The sequence below is a fragment of the Phodopus roborovskii genome, unplaced genomic scaffold (genome assembly GCF_943737965.1).
Source record: "Phodopus roborovskii unplaced genomic scaffold, PHOROB, whole genome shotgun sequence".
Classification (NCBI taxonomy): Eukaryota; Metazoa; Chordata; class Mammalia; order Rodentia; family Cricetidae; genus Phodopus; species Phodopus roborovskii.
This window is the reverse complement of record NW_026126588.1, coordinates 6,182,641-6,200,314: the sequence shown is the minus strand read 5'-3', so window position 1 is coordinate 6,200,314 and position 17,674 is coordinate 6,182,641. Positions and strand designations below refer to the sequence as shown.

At 41.1% G+C, this 17,674-nt stretch overlaps 1 protein-coding gene across 5 annotated transcripts in view; it reads left to right on the top strand.

Moving 5' to 3' along the window:
- Positions 1-681: 681 nt before the first annotated feature.
- Ptchd4 (patched domain containing 4) overlaps positions 682-17,674 on the top strand; it is a 154,021-nt gene continuing 137,028 nt past the window's right edge. The window contains exons 1-2 of one of the 5 annotated variants that reach the window (XM_051204340.1): positions 682-994; positions 1,358-1,943. In XM_051204340.1, coding sequence (XP_051060297.1) covers positions 990-994; positions 1,358-1,943 — 591 coding nt within the window. In that variant the 5' untranslated portion in view covers positions 682-989. The other 4 variants (XM_051204342.1, XM_051204341.1, XM_051204343.1 and 1 more) reach the window with 4 other exon arrangements.

The following is a 17,674-nucleotide window of genomic DNA, read 5'->3' as shown; positions in this document are numbered from 1 at the left end:
TTTTTTTTCTTGCAAGATCTGCAGTTTGTTGCCCCCTGCCTACCTAGCTCTCTTTCTTCAGGCAAAACTGCCAGCTGTGTCTCTGAAAGTTCTGCTTCTGAAATTAGACTGACAGAAGAAAATTATCCTAAAGGCAAAGGCCTGAAGCAGCTGTGATGAAGAAAAGGGGGTTGGGGGAGAGGGCAGTATTAACAACTTTAGGTCCTGAACCCTCAAGCTTACAGAACATAGGTGTAATACTTAGGGAGGAGCCCCCCCCCACGCGCACACACACACACACACACACACACACACACACACACACACACACACACACACACACACACAGGCAAATGCCTAATCCCCAACCTCCATAGTGATGATGAAGTTATCTAGAGATGATGAAGATATCTAGGCATAGGACGGGGTCTCTGGCAGGCCTCAACTCAGGACTTGTGGCAAGGCAGCCTGGAAAGTGATGCAAGAAAAGCCCTTGCATGTTTTGTGGAACGTTAAAAATGCAGCATCATCCTATCTGCTCCCTTTTCTTTGGACAAAAGACAGAATTCGAGGGCACAGGGCGCCAAGAGGAGCTGGCAATCTGCTCTCTGGAGGAGGTGTGGAGCCCCTCCCTCCTAGGTTCTGATGGCCCCTGCTTCCATGGGCCAGCAGTGCCTTCACCCTTTACCTTGTCCATTCACTCCAGCCGAGAAGAGAAGGAAAACAAAACTCTAAAAATAACTGTCAGCATCTTAAAAAGAGAAAAGCTTCGCTGCCACCACCACCCCCCCCCTCTTCTACTCCCGCCCTCCTTCCGCGCCACGGGGCACATGTCTGCTTCTTACAACACCGCGAGGCACATGGTCCCAGTTAGACATCGAACCCCATCGGGACAGAAAGGAAATCCACATCTGTGGGACGCTCCGCACAGAACCGCCACCTCCAGCGAGGGAGGCCGGGGGGACTGCAGCAGCGACATGAAGAAGGGCTAGAGCGAGGGGACGCGGCTCATGCGGTGAGAGGCAGCGCGCGCGCGCCGGCCAGGGCGCGGGGAGGCCGGGGACACCGGGTGGGCCCTGCCAGCCCCCGCAGCGCCCGCCGTCCGGCCCCCCACGCGCGCTCCCGAGACTTGAGACTTGCGGGCCTTGCTGCAACTTGCTGCAGTGTTTGAAAGAGTAGTAAGAGCGCATGGAGGTGGGGCCGGGGGAAGACCGGGCGGAGCGGTTGCGGGATGTGCGCGGGGAGGGGGCGGGGAGGGGGCGGGGAGGAGGCGGTGGCGGAGGTGGGGAGGGGGGGCTGATCCCTGGGGGGGGGTGAAATGGGATGGGGGAGAGGGGGGTAGCCCCAGCGCTTACACATGTCACATGTGCTCTTTAAGACGGCCGGGAGCGCCTGCGAGCTGGATCTGGTGGAGGATGCTGCGGCAGGTGCTTCGCAGAGGGCTCCAGTCATTCTGCCACAGGCTGGGCTTGTGCGTGAGCCGGCACCCGGTCTTTTTCCTCACCGTGCCGGCAGTCCTGACCATCACCTTCGGCCTCAGCGCGCTCAACCGCTTCAAGACCGAGGGCGACCTGGAGCGCCTGGTTGCTCCCAGCCACAGCCTGGCCAAGATCGAGCGCAGCCTAGCCAGCAGCCTTTTCCCCCTGGACCAGTCCAAAAGCCAGCTCTATTCGGACTTACACACCCCTGGGAGGTATGGCAGGGTGATCCTCCTCTCCTCACCCGGGGACAATATTTTGCTCCAGGCTGAGGGGATCCTGCAGACCCACCGAGCCGTGCTGGAAATGAAGGTGAACCACAAGGGCTATAATTATACTTTTTCCCATCTGTGTGTATTGAGAAATCAGGTAAAGAAATGCGTGCTGGATGATATTATTTCAGTGCTAGAGGATCTCAGGCAGGCTGCCGTCTCCAATAAGACAACAGCCAGGGTGCAAGTAAGGTATCCCAACACTAAATTAAAGGTATGCTCCTCCTGCATGCTTCTGCCACTTAAAGAGGCGGCACACTTCATTTCTCGCCCTAAACAAGCAAAGAAAATGCAGAGGTCTCATCCTTAAAGCTCAGAAGCTATGGCTTCTTTCATTTCTGGAGGGTTGGAGGGGGAAATGATGGGCAACCGAGCAAAGCAAATGTGCGATGAACGCTACAACTAGATAAGAAATTCAAAGCCAAATCAAACACCAAAAAAAAAAAAAAAAAAAAAAAAAAAAAAAGGACAAAGAAAAAAAGTTTTTTTTGAGACCCTGCAGTTACATCTTTGTTCAGGGTTAATTAATCTGCGGATGGAGGGGGAGGGGGTGTCCTGAACAATTGGGGGATTTCTTTTCATGATGGGGCTCAATGTATTTCTTATTACTGATTACACATTCGCCTGGTATCATATCCACCTTTTTTGCATCTTCAGCCTGGCTCGATTTTCTCTTCTCTTCTTTTCTTTTCTTTTCTTTTCTTTTCTTTTTTTTTTTAACAGGGGTGGTCATGGAGTTTTGCTGCTCTGTGGTTATGTCTGTTGGTTATGAATGTGGCGGCAGGGATTCCAGGAATTGTGTGTGTGTGTGTGTGTGTGTGTGTGTGTGTGTGTGTGTGTACGTGTGCTTGCATAGCAAAAGAAGTAGGGATTTTCTATGAATCAGAGTAAGGGAGTGTGCTTAACTGATGCATTAGTCTGCTTAGTATGCCCTTCCTATCCCATAAAGTATCCCAGACTCAAAGAAGATTGATGATAGCTGCCAAATAACGGAAAGTAAAGAAAAAGTTCACAATCAGCAGAAAGTACACGGCACTTCAGCATTAAATCACTACACTATCTGGACTCTCAAGTGAAATTTTGACACTCCTGAGTGAGACTCCTAAACTCATTCTACATAGTCAGGACTGGGATGCTGCAGCCAATGAGGCATGCAGGCTGCAGGTGATTGAAGTCTCAGGGACAAATGTGACCTCCTTAAGGCTCACTGCACCATTTGTGTGCTTGACCCTCCTCTTCATGCTAAGGAGCTATGCCTCTGAAAAATCCCAAGACAGGTGTTTCCCAAGAAGGAAATGATAGGTATATGGGGCTGTGTGTGTGTGCATCTATGAAGATAACGGAACTGGAAAGACCATTGCAGAATATCACAACACCCATTTACTTATTAGATAGGGTCACCAGTATATAAAATGCATATGACTCCTGAGTTAAGCAACAATTTGGTACAGCTAGGAACCTTATCTTCCCTCCTTTGAGCATGGCACATTGTTTGCAGGGATCCAGAGGCTTACCCTGTCTCAGCTTTACCAAACTGAGCAGCCCCTGAGTGCTAAGGACAGCAGGAAGATGAGTCATTAGCTTACACCCGATGAAGGGCTTGCCTGCTTTGTGCTAATGATGGAGTATGATGGAGACTGCCTGGGCAGCATGCTTTTCATTTCCCCACTCCTTTGCCATCCCCATCACTGCTTGCTAAGGAAAGGATGTGGTGGAGAGGTAGTCTTTCTCACCTGTAGGCCTAACCCAGTTCTTCTTGGTACCAATCGTGTAAAGAAAGATTTGAGCTGTATCGTAGTCACACTAGAGTTTGTTTTCCCTATTGAGTCAAGTTTGCAGGTCATTCATACATATAATTAGTTGGGTCTCAATCGAGTTTATTCAGCAGTACTCTCCAAGTGGAAGAGCTTCATCCAGCCAGCAGCTCAGGGCATTTTGTTTGTTGGTGATATCATCTTGACATTTGCAATACCAATCTCTATGGTATTCTTTTTATTCACCTAATAGTTATTAGTTGTGCCTGTATGATTTGGAGTGTGGTCTTTTAGATACGTGAGGTCGAATAATAGCAAAATAAATGTTCTTTCTTCCAGTGAGTTTCAAGGTACTAGATATCAGCATTTTCATTCACCAAGACAAGAGTAACTTGTAAGCACACATTCTGCAATTGTGTAAACTCTTGCACCAACACCATGCTTCTGCCTACACTTTATGACCGAGTGACTGATTGACAGACTGACAGACTGACAACTTGATGGTTGATGAACATATAGGCAGGCCCCTACGAGTAATCATAAAGAAAAGGTGTAATTCATTGCAAGTTACTGGTAATAGCACTAGTCTGTTGCCTGTAGGAGGGACAGAGCTATCACATATGGACTGGTGTTCTTATTTAACTGTATCCATTATTCATCTTTCCTCAACTGTGCTGGTTTGAGTCTGTGTTTGTGGCTTCAACGGGGGTTGTCTTTAAGCTAACTTGGGGTAAATGAACTTTTTGAGGTATTCTAAGAACAACAAACCCTCTCAAGGCTAGACATAATCTCACAAGTGCTCATGCAGTATAAATCACAATTGTGTAAGGACCATAGGAACCTAGAATTCTGCAATGGAGACTCCAGGGGAGTTCAGGAGCAGAACTCTATGGCGGAGAGTGGATGAGATGACCTTCTGTTTGATTTTGTGTTGGTTTCAAATGATTTTAATACATGTGAAGCAATGTGTCTTAAGGTGTAGCTCCATGATACCTAGTACTCAAAAGCTCAATCACTAGTGTCTTTAAAGATGAGAGGGGAAGTTTCACATGTACACTGTTGCTCTTTAATTCATTCTGTTTTGTTCTCTTTTACCAGTATTCCCACCTCTGTCCAACATTAAAAACTTCTATGCTGGGAAAATCCACAGTAGGAAGTTATCACAAGTTTACGGAAATGGCAAGATAAATTGTAGCAGCTGGACAGTGTGAATAGGAACTGTCAATCACTTGGCTTCAAAGGGGCAGTCGGTGAGGGCTTGAGATGGGATGGAGATAGGTAAGCACTGACTGACAGAGAGAAGCTGTCAAAAACCTGAGTTGTGATGATAAAAGTATTAAAACGGCTGGCTTGTCCTGAACTTAGAAAGATTTAGATCTGGTGCACATAAGAATGAGATTCAGACAAACAGGGTCACATAAAATGGCCAAAATGGAAAAATCCACCTGAGAGATTAAATATACCCAACATGAACAAAGCAGCACTTGTCCTAGAATACTACAGAGGTAATCAAATTGATACGGGCTTTGAAAACACATAAAAAGCTGTAAAATCATAAACACACAGATGAATTCTCTAATCTTTATATGGTGTAGGCTCAAGTGAGGACAAATATCATGTGTTATTTACTCTGTGCAATCCTTCTCTCCTCCCCAGTCTTGACTGCAACTATAGACATTTACAGCAAATGCTTAAGACTAGTTTAGTAATAAATTTGTTAATTCAGTGTCACAAAATTATCATCAACCTTTGTGACATGTTCTCATTTTAAAATATGATTTGTATTTTACAGATGTCCCCAAAGTGTTTTACCCTCATAATTGGAAGACTCTTACCTTTAATACATACAACAGTCAAATATATGAATTGGGTAAAGTACTACAAAGTGATTACATGCATATATAACAGTTAAATATACACATTAGGTAAAGTAATACAATGCGGCCAGACTGAATTTTTAAGTAAAATTCTTGCATATTGTTAAACAATTCTGTTTTTTAAAGATCACATGAATACTCAGGATCTGTATTTACCAGCTGTTCTAGAGTGTAATAAATGTTTCATTATCATTTGGGCAGATTGAGTGATTACAGATAATGTTTCCCTGCTTCTTAGACAAGTCATCATAACCTCAACTTTCTAGCAGTGGAAGTGGCAATTCTGATGCAGCCCCAATTCCTTGTAATAAAAGCAGATGTAGTTCAGATAAAGGGGTCCCAGATCTTAACAACTCCCCTACTACTACTAGAAAGGAATAGTTCAGATTGGCTTTCTCTGCAGCCTATCCCTCCCATTAAATTACACTAACTTCCATCCATATGGACACATTTTAAAATAGATATATACATCAATACACCACATTTATAAATAGGAGCAAAAATACACATTCTTGATCATCAAGTATATTATCTTAAGTATATTACCTATTTTTGGAAAGTATTACAGTTAATTATATAGTTCTGATTTCAATGGAAGGCAGACTTGAGCCAACTTGAAGAACTATGATCAGCATTTTTGCTTCTACTCTTAATTCAACCTAAACTAGAATCATTCTAAAATAGATCATTTTCAGATATTGTGGTTTAAGCTTACCTTTCTGATTCTGCCTTCCAATAAGGGAGAAAAGTTGCTACCATATTGAATATTCTCTTTGTATCCTAAAGGTTTCCAGATGCTATTTTTACAATGTACCATTTAATTTATATAAATTTATAAATTTTACTCGCATTTTGTAGAAAAACAAAGCAAAACAAAACAAGGAGCTTCACTGATTTCCTTGTGATCCTCAAGCTCCTTCACATATTCAGGCTCAGGCGTAAGCCCAAGTCTCTCTAGCTCCAAATCCCGATTACAAAGCACTCTAGGTCTTATCGCTTTCTGTACTATTCTCCTTAACAATTAAGGAAAGCCTTTCCGATGAAGGAAGGGAGGAAAGTACAGCCAAACTTCCCCAGCCATTTTCACATCGTTCCCCTTGCCTGCCAGGAGTGACTGACTTATAAAAAGATGGCAGGATGACATGCCAGTCAGGGAAAGCTCAGCAATCTACCTCGCATGGCAGCTGCTACAAATTTAGCAAATTACTCATTGGCACATGACTCCACCTTTGATATCGTCTCCCCTCAGCTAAGAAACAAATAGCAGTTTGGCTCTAGTGTCAGCTAGAGGTGAGAAATCTGAAAGTAACCCAAGGTTTTGAGCTAGGTGCTTATGTGTCAAGGACTCTTTTCTGGCTTGCCTGACACCAAGGGGCTGGTGGGGAGGGCGATGAGATAGCTAGAGCTAATTCAAAGCAACTTTAAATTGAGAACTAGTTAGGGGACCTTGGTTCCAGTGTTAATTCTTTTTTTTTTTTTTTTTTTTTTTTTTTTTTTTTTTTTTTTTTTTTTTGTTTTAGGGTTTTTTTTTTTTTTTTTGATATTTTTTCAAATTTAAATTTGAAACAAGCTTGCTTTACATGTCAATCCCAGTTCCCTCACCCTCCCCTCCTCCTCTGTTCCTCCCACCAACCCCCTATCCTGGTCCCCTTTCTGCTCCCCAGGGAGGGTGAGGCCTTCCATGGGGAGTCTCCAAAGTCTGTCACAACATTTGGGGCAGGACCCACGCCCTCCCCCACATGTCTAGGCAACCAAAGTTCATTCTTATACTAGGGATAAATACTGTCCATTACCAGAGGCCCCATTGACTGCCCAGTCCTCCTAACTAACACCCATGTTCAGGGGGTCTGGGTCAGCCCTATGCTGGTTTCTCAGCTATCAGACTGGGGTGCATGAGCTCCCCCTTGCTCAGGTCAGCTGTCTCTGTGGGTTTCTCCAGCCTGGTCTTGACCCCATTGCTCATCACTCCTCCCTCTCTGCAACTGGATTCCAGGAGTTCAGCTCAGTGTTTAGCTGTGGGTGACTGCTTCTGTTTCCATCAGCTACTAGATGAAGGCTCTAGGATGGCATATAAGGTAGTCATCAATCTCATTATCTTATCGGGGAAGGGCATTTAAGACAGCCTCTCTGCTATTACTTACATTGTTAGTTGGGATCATCCTTGTAGATCTCTGAACATTTCCCTAGTGCCAAACTTCTCTTTAAATTTATAATGGCTCCTTTTATTAGGGTATCTCTTTTCTTGCTTCCCTCTATTCTTTCCCTGACTCAATCCAGTGTTAATTCTTTGAAGACAGGTTAGTGACTGACTGATCTCACCATCATTTTAGGTGTCAGCTTTTTTTTTAATGTGTGAAATTGACAGAGCCAGGCCAAGAAATCACAGGAATTCTTCTCACCCAGAAAAGTTCTCTTACTAGTGTTAGGCAACATTTCTACACAAACCATGTGTTATCATTGTAGATTTGCAGTAGACTTGAATGATGCTATTGAAAAACACTGACCATGGGTTCCTACCTAAATTACTATACATGACTCCTAGCTACCATACCAGGAATTTATTTATTCAGTAATCTGTGAGGACACAGATCGTGTTCAAACATCATCAGTATTGGGGCCTACCTCCTGCTCCCTGGCTGCACAAAGACCAACCTTAAATCAAATTAAATTATATTCACAAGTACTTAAGCACATTGCTGTTTTTAATACACTGTGCATTTTACAAATATTTTCATTATTGTGCAAGGTATTAGATTTCATTATCGCACTGCAAGAAAAGTCTGTTTGTATTGATTCTTCTCATGCCTTTGCCCCTCTGTACCCCATCTACCCTCTTGGGCTCTTATACCTCCAGCACATTCCTTTCTCCTCTGACATGTGTCTGTTGCTATCCTCCCATAGCCCTTCCCCCTCACAGTCTCCAACCTAGTTTTATAGCCTATAACACACTCAAACCCTCTTTTTAAAAAATCTGTGTGTGAAAGACATCGTAATTCTTGTCTTTCCAAGTTTGGGTCACCTTGCTCAATACAATATTTTAATAAATAAATGAATGAATAAATAAAAGGGAAGGGGCGGGAGGGGAGAATAATTTCGCACGCTCTTCTTCCCGTTTCCCTACTCTTGGCTGATTTAAGGAGTTCCTTGGGGTTGCGGGACACCAGCAGTTAGGGATAGAAGTGGGTGGAAGTCAGAGTTATGTGATGGATGTGCCTGTAGGACCTAAAACCTCCCAAGGCCCCTTAAAAATGTTTCTTTACCACCTCTGCTACTCACTACTCGAATTCACTGTAATGAGTTTTCTTTCATTTCCACTTTAAAATTTTAATACAGAAATCCTTTCCAAGACATTTGGAATTTCTCATCCACTGGCTATAGCAACATGACTGGGCCACATTGCTTTTAATTGGCTGTTGAAATCGAACAGCATGTGTTCAGACCTATTCAGTTATGTTCAGGCATTCATGGGTGTGCTCAACATAAACATGTATGAAACTAGCAAACTTCTAGATTAACCCCCCAAGTCATGAATTACACTGCAGTTTCTTCTCTATATGCACTTCAGAGTTTGAGATGTCCCTGTCCTAAAGTGGGCCTCAATATTTTAATCCATGACTTGAGATTATACGATTATGCATTTGTTGCAAAACAGAAATATTAACAGAAAATAGGATAGTGGATGGGAGTATCAAGGAAATGTGTGGCAGATTATCAGGTAACTATACTACACTGAGAAGCCCTGGCCTCAATCATGTATGGTCGTGCCAGTCTCCTGGTGAAGCTTAAAGCTGATTCAGCAAACCTTGAAAATGTTGAAATTAAATTTAGTCCTTTTAAAAAGTAGCATTTTTCAAGCTGTTTTTATGGGTACTGAAAAGCCGTCTTGACGATGAACTCTTGTGTCCTATGTACATTCACAGCATCAGAGAGCACAGCACATAGGTACCACATGGAGCAAACATGCCTGAGGGAGGTGAAACACTGAATCACAAGGGAATGAGCCTTTTAATGTGGCGTGGAAATCTGTGAGTTTTCAGAGTGCCTCAATGAAATCAAGACTCATTCTTTGTCACGCTGAGCAATCCAGGCCTCTGAAAAAGGATCTAATGAGCTGCACTCAAAAAAAAAAAAAAAAAAAAAAAAAAGTCTGTGTTTACATGAAGGCTATAGAAAGAATGCAGTCCTTCTAAGGCTTTATCCTACAAAGTGAGAGGCCCCACCCACCTGTGCTCATCTAACTCACCCCTGCTGTCACTGAAGGCAGGCTGAGGTCTCTGAGCTCAGAAGCTGGAGATTTAACCAACCACAGGTGGAAAACATTAGACTGCAACTCACTGCATACCTATATAGACTTTTTCTTTTCACCATTTCCTAAATAGTTCATGTGCATTAACTATTTATACAGCACTTACAGTGTGTTAGCTACTGCAAGCATTCTAGAGATTGTTTAGAGCACATAAATAAGAAAAAAAGAATAAGAAAGTGCACAGGAAGATGCGTGTGTGTTCTATAAATACAGAGTATCATATTAGGAAATGAGCATCATAGATTTTGGTACTGGCCAGGGATCCTGGATTTATCTTCCATTGATTCTAATGGAAGACTGTAGGCTCTGGGTCCTGAAGAGGCAGAAATTTGTTTCAAGCATTCTCACTGCTTTAGAAAGCCCTTGACACAGGTCTGGGTGTTTGCGGCAGGTGCAGGGATCACTGAATGTTCAGAATTTAGCATCAAAATTTATAGCATCCTTTGAGTGGCGGGATCTTTTGATGACATACAGACTAACATTGCTCAGTTCTGGCTGTTGGTATTGATCACCCTGATGTAGTGAGATACGCGTTACATCATGCAGATAAAATTCAAAGCCATTCGAATACACATCCACTCAGGTAAATATTTTGTCTGCTCAATGTCAGGCACTGTGTTGCCCACTGTGAGTTCTGTGGGAAGTAAACCACATGTGGTGCTGACTGCCCGAGAGAGACAAAAAAAAAAATACACACATAATTCATAATTACAGATTACCGTGGGTAAAAAATACATGACATTGTAAGAGTAGGTACCAAGTCTTGTGGTGTTAAAAACTACTTTCTGAAGAAATGGCTGTGAGCTCAACTGTGAAGAGAGAAAAGGAGTTTATACAAGAAGGGTGACTTGGATGGCAGAGACAAACATTTGATTAGGAGATCATGGTACTTAGGAAGCATGGAACAAAAGCCATCATGGGTGGAAGTTAAAACTGCCATGAAGGTGTTGGGGCATATTAATAGCTTCTTGAGATCAAGGTCTTCGAACCCAGATTATCTAGGAATGTCTACCCTCTCTCTACCTTCATTTAACTCTTTGACTGGAAGTTTATTTTTAGTTGATTTATAATTCAGTTTCCTATACTATGTCTTTAAGTATTGAGTAAATAAAATGGGTTGGTATACCTTTATAAGTGCTTCATATAATATAGTTACCACTAGGGGATATAGGTAAAGATGCATCTTCTGCTTCAGAAACCCAGTGTGAGTTAAGATCTAATGTTTTGCAAACTCACAAAAGATGCTGTATGATTCTCTTCTAAGAAGCACACTCTGAGAAGAAAGGGCATAGGTACTTCCTGAGGACAGTGCTGGGTCCAGTGTAAATCCCTAGCAATCACCATGTGGTCATGAACCCCTGTAGAATTTGCTAAGTGACTTTCTTGAGAAGCAATGATCAAAAGAAGCAACCCTCTTGATTTCATCTCTAGAGGTTGCAGTGTCTCTTCCTAACTGTGGTCCTCACTGTTGCCCTACAAAGTGAGGTGTGATAGAGCTCTTGTGTTTTTTGCACTGCCCATCCGGAGCTGTCCACAAGCTCATCATCCTGAATGTGACCTTTGAATGAGGATAAGAAAGATTAAATAAAGATACTGTTATGCCTAGGACTCTGTGTGCACCTAGGTCAGAATGTACCTTGGGGTTTTGTTTTTATGACTGTCTCTATAGAGCTAGGCTTAACCACCCTGTCTTTTCCTGTCTGTTGAGATATTATCCTCTCTGAACCATCATGGCTCACTTTGTACTATGCTTTTCATATATATTATTTGTGTGCTGCAAACAAGTCTTTTATATTCTCTCTTCTTTCAGGATTTCATCCACCCAAAGAGCTGCTGTATTTTCATACATGTGCCCCTTATCATGGTGTTCTCCATTCTGCCATGGGACCCCAACTCAGGGACCCAGCCTAGTATGATTAACCCTTCTCCTTGCCCCCAATGCCTATTTATTTATAACTGATTATCTGATTTCAAAGCACATGTCATGAGCCAACAACATTAACATCACTTGGGAACTTGCTACAAATCCAGATCTGCAGACCTTGTGAAAGTCTGAAGCTGTAGCTCAGTAAGTCCTAAAAGTGTCTGAATCATGGATCTAGAGCTCGAAGTCTTGTCTGAGTATAGGGGATGTTGAGAAGCTTTAAAAATACTCTGTGTAGACTTCATCTCTTGAGAGAATGAGCTATTCATTTGGGAGCAGCCAGGGCATGGTGATCTTAAAAGTCTCCTCTAGTGTCTGTAATAGATCACCAAGGTTCGGGACCAATGTCCCCTTCTTAGGCTTCTTTTCCTCTTCATAATCATGGCCTCCACCTTTGGTCTTCATTCCCTTTTGCCCACTGTACTTCTGTCTCTGTTTTTGCATTAATAACTTCTCAGACAAACTAGCCTATGTAGCATGGCTAGATGCCTCTCCTAAATGTACTTTCCTTTAAGCAACACACACAACAGCTTCTGTAATGAAAGAAGCCACCAGTTCCTGGTCATGACTACTGAGAACTCTTAGTAAAGCCTCCAACCTCATTTGTAGTATCAGATCACATCCGCAAGAAAGAAAAGTCAGCACGTGTTTCTGTTTTCTTGCTTCACTCAAACGATTTCTTTTGCTTGGACCATCTTTCACAGTGTCAAAATGACAAAGTGACATGTCTCTGAAAGGCTAAGCCCCCAAGCCATTCCCCTGCCCCTGTGGAACATTGCTAAGATATTTAGATACATAAAGCACTTTTATGTACTTTAGGGAATTCTCATCTCTAATTAGCATTATGAGTTGAGAGTGACTCTGTATATGCCTAGTGAACTAATAGGGTCAGGAGACCTCTTTATATAAATTAATTTGCCTGGAAGAGTATAGCCAACAAAATAGAAGTCACTAAGGTAAGCCCTCAGGGAATGTTATAATAAAATAGGGAAAAGCTCACTCAGGTCAAGCTAATATCCTGCAGCTGTGGCTAACCTCTGAGGAGAGGTACCACCTGAAACACATTGAAAATGACCTCCTTGGATGATTGCAAGATACACAAAGAATAAACAATGTAGTTTTAGATTTGGGATCGGAAGGACTGCCACAAAAAGAGAGATACATTGCCTTCCATGTGGCTTCAGCTCAGGAGAGGCTATAGAGAGTATTACATGTATAGAACACCAGATAGAATTGCCAAATTTAGCAAATAACAATGCAAGACAACTGATTAAATTTTACACAGAAAGATAGTAGGTGCAGTTGGTAAGTGCCACAGCATATGAATTCACAGAAACACCTTTGAGGACTAGGCACTGGGCTTCCAGCACCAACTCTTTCTTCCCTATGAAAAGGTTTGAAGGCTGTGCTATGAAAACAGGACCAGGCCTGCTTGGTTTTCTCTCTTGCAAGGGAGTACAATAGTCTGGAGCTTCCCATTAGTTCTGATGGAAGAGATCAGTCTAAGCCAGGGAACTGAAATTTTCCCAGCCCCAATTCCAATGCTTGGTGATTACCAACTATCCAGTCAACTAGAAAGGAAGGCAGAGAAAGTCTAGATGGAAATGAATAAAAGATGTTCTAAGAATGTCCACAAATGCACATATAAACTTCTGAAAGGACTAGAGTTTGATTCGGATGGGGAAGTGAACAGGTGAAACTTAAGTAATTCCTAATATCACATCATTTACATATTCTGGCCTTAGGAAACCCATTCCACATAGCCCAAATACCTTTCTATTGTATATTTTAGCTATGTGAAGATGAAAATGATTTAAAACAAAGGTTGACTAATGGAAAATATATGATGGTTGTATATACATGAAATTGTAGATGGGCAATATTCCCTAACAGCAACCCTACATTTCTTGGAGAGGCTGGGTACCCAGTCTACGAATGACATCTTTTATTTAAAACAATGATCATACTTACAGGTTTTGAACATCTTTGAAACAATAGTAATATATGTATATACATATACGTATATATTATATATGTGTGTATATATACATATACACATATGTATATATAATTAGATGTATAGAATGATCTTCTAGCACACAGACTTGGGTAGACAAGGCATAGCCTGCGTAACAGGCCACAACGACAGGATTGCTAGAGCAGAAGAGGTGTCCCTAGGGATAGACACCTTTCTAGAGCTCCCTGGGGATCAGAATGAAGTTCAGAGTCTGAACTAGTTTAATGACCCCCTTTCATAGATAGTACAGGCTCTCTCAGGGAATAGCACACAAAGCCAATATTAGTAACTTGTTTTCAATTCACTCTCTTCAACCATTTTTTTTTTTTAATCTTCGGGGTTGTTTCTAAAGAAGTGGATTTCTTCTAGGCTGTGAAACTAGACACATTTTTAAAAAAGTCTTCTCAGAGTATCTTTTATAGGCTCAGAGTTAGTTTGTATTATACAGTGATGTTATGTTACTCATCAGGCAAACCCCTGGTAGAATATTTTCAAAATTAATAGCTACGATGTTAAGTGCTATTCACTTTCTAACTTTCCCTGGGCTCAGTATCCTGGCATTAAAGTTATTGGAATTCCCTAGCAATCTGACAATGTACCTCAGAGTAGCCACTGCTTTATTAAGGTGAATCCTTTGTCTTCAGTGATTAAATTAATAAGTAACAACTAATCATAATTATTATAATAACAATTATTGATTGGATCCTCTGCCTAATATTTTGTTTGCTTGTTTGAGTTGGGGGGGTCTTATAGTTCAGCCTATCCTTGAACTCATAATGACATGAAGGATGGCCTTAAACTTCTGATCCTCCTATCTCCATGTGCACAGAAATCATGGACATGTACCACCATACCCAGACTTCAAGACTAGTTTTTAAAATAATGACATAAATAACTGAATCAAACAAATTTATGTTCAATTCCATTTTTTAAGTTTTGTGATTTTGAATGCATTACTTAACTTCTTTAGCCTTCAGCTTTTCTGTGTGTAAAAGAAAAATGAATTCTTTACCAATAGCTATCCTGCATTCTAATTTACAGCACCTACTAGTTTCTTTGTCAGCTTTAACATTTTCATTAATATGAACAATGTCTCAGGAATATGAGGGAATCAAATGAAAAGTCACTCATCCCCACTCACCAAGCCAATTTTTAAAACTCCAGTTCTAGTAATAAAGTACATAGTGGTTATCATAGGGTAGATACTTGTTTGATCCATTTTATTTTGTAAACTTATTCATAATATTTTCTCAATCCCATAAAAGTTCAGTTGGACATGCTACTACCTCACTAGAGAATACTCAGGGGATTTTAAAAAATCTTTAATAGGCATAAGAAAGGAAGCAAACACTCCTGGCTCAGACACTAGGAGGACCAACTTGAAAAGCTGTAACACTTTTAAGGACCACATCCAAGGACCACATCTAAGAATAACGTGTAGCTTATTACACCAAGTACTAGTTTTCACTACCTTGAAGTTGGTGAAACAAAATGATTCTCCAGAGAAATCCTTGAGAAGCTTTCCAGTTAACTGATGCCCATGGCCTCTCCTCAGATCCATTAAGATGGAATCGAGGAGCCAGGAGCTGAGCACTGGTATTTTCACCGACTTAAATGATTCCAGGGCACAATCAGAGTGGGGAAACTTAGACCTAAAAAGGGGTGACATTTGCCCAGCTTGTTAGCAGACAAAATGAATTCTAAGAAGCATTAGTGAGGGCCCATGATTACCCTATAGAAACTAAGCTTTATGTCCATCTTGGAGTTTCAAATAGGAGAATAAATGCCCAGAACTTAATGGTAGGACTACATGAGATCCTGTTTCAAAAGAAGAAAAGATTAAAATGAAGTGCCACCAATTTCTATTTAATCAGGATTGAGGAAAAAAATCTTCAGCCAAGTTGCATATCTTTTCCTTTCCCTCTTCACCGGTGTAAATAATCATACAATTATTTTCTCCATGCACTTACTACCTGAGGTGTGTAGTTAATACATAGAGGTGCCCTGGCTTCACCAGGAGGCTCATGGTTGCAAGTCAACCCATCTTAAAACAGCATTTACAGGACCTCTAATTGGAGAAAGCATGTGTTCATTAAACTGTAATGAATACTTAAGGTAGTTTAGCTGCATAGGAGCCATACAATCTGAATGCTTTCATTGGGTCACATTCTCCTCCCTGTGAGCTCACAAATAACACCCTTACTGTCTCATTATTTTTTTAATGACAGTTTTAAATTGCTTGATACATGGTGTCAAGGGATGTTTAGTCGGTCAAGATGAGCAATATAGTGTTCACCCCAAGCTGTTGATAACTCCTGCCTTGATAATAAGTACTTGTATCCATATCCATATTATATTTTTCAGAACCATATAGAAATTGGAATTATCTCCTCTTCTGCTGACTACCCTTCCAAAATGTTAAGTAGTGGTGATTACATTGATGAAACAACATCTACAACATTGAATTTAAATATACAGTCACCATGCTTTATCTAGAAGCTCTGGACTATGTAAAAGTCCTCCATTGTTATCTCACTAGGTAGTATCGATCTAGAAGGAACTTACTCCTCATTTACTTAAAACGAGGTATTTCTAGGTATTTTTTTTTTCTCTAGGAAAGATGAACCCTGGTCATAACCATGTTTTTTTTTTCTCTAGAAAATAGATTAATATATATTTCATGCTTGTCACGCGGTGTTTTGCTGATATTCACCCCCATACTACCCTCTCTCATTCTACAACCCCCCCATTTCCCACCTCCTTATCGTCAATAAGTACTCTTTGCTCTCATATTTTTTTTTCTAAACTCCACATTTGAGAGAAAGCATGAGGCTTGTCTTTGTGAGTTTGGCTTCCATCGTGTGACATAATGATCGTTAGAGCAATCTATTTCAAGTAAATGATGCTTTTCTTTGTTGAGCCATCCTCTACTTGTGATGTTGAAAATGGAATTACATTTTCTCATCATTCTCTTCACTGCCTAGGCAGTCTATTACATATGTGCTCAGTCTTAGCCTCTTACGGTTGCTTTCGGCATTTACAGAGGAGGCCTTTAAGTGGGGCAGGATGATGAGTCTGCTAAGACTTAGCCACATGTGCTATGTTGTCTTTATAGAGATCCAAGGATCTTCCCTGCTCTGAACTTTCTTGTCACTGCATGTATTTCAATGAACAGCTTTGCTGACGAAACGTATTTTATACTTATACTACTAGATATTCTGCATTAGGTGCTAGTGTCTGGTTATAGCCATAAGTTACAGGCTTTTGCTAGGAATAAAGCATCTAGTTAGGAAGGGAAATATATGAGTGGAAATTTAGAAACTCAGCCCAAGTGCTCTTGCATTAGAGGTTAATCCAGAATGATCCAGAACTTGGAAGAACATGGAGCTGATGCCGCTTCATTTCAGCTTCCTCAAGAGCTTTATAATCAAATTGGTCTTTGTAAAAGGGTATTGCTGTTAGGAAATGTCTTCCAGAGAGGCTTATTTCCATTGGTAATGAATGTTTTCCTTTCAAAATGCATTAATTAAAATTGAGGCCAGTGAAAAGCTGTTCCCTGCAAGCAGGGAGATATTTTGCTGTGATCAGTTTCTCTGAAGGTTATGAAGTCAGCATAAAAATCCCAATAATTTTTTAGATATAAAAATGAATAAAAACAGAATGCTGTTATGGGAATACACCAAGTATTGTGAAGAAGAAAATAACACAAAGAATATTGATCATCCACGGGGCCCAGCTAGAAGATTGTTAAGAGTGGAACTTTCCATGAGCCCCCCCCCCCCGAAATCATCCAGTCTCTGGCTTTCCCCCATGGCATTATTTAATTAGCAAAAATGAAGCATGTATATAAGATGTCTTTTATAAATTTTGACATATTCAGGGTGAATGTGGAGACACTATGAAGCTTTAAGTTTATTCATTTTGAAAAGGACAGACCATAAAAATTTAATTTCTAGCTTGTTTTATATAATATCTGGTTTCAAAAACATTTTTAATGTCCACTTAAATGGTAAATCATTAGTTTATTCCCACTCAACAAATGAATCATTTTTATACTTTTAATAAAA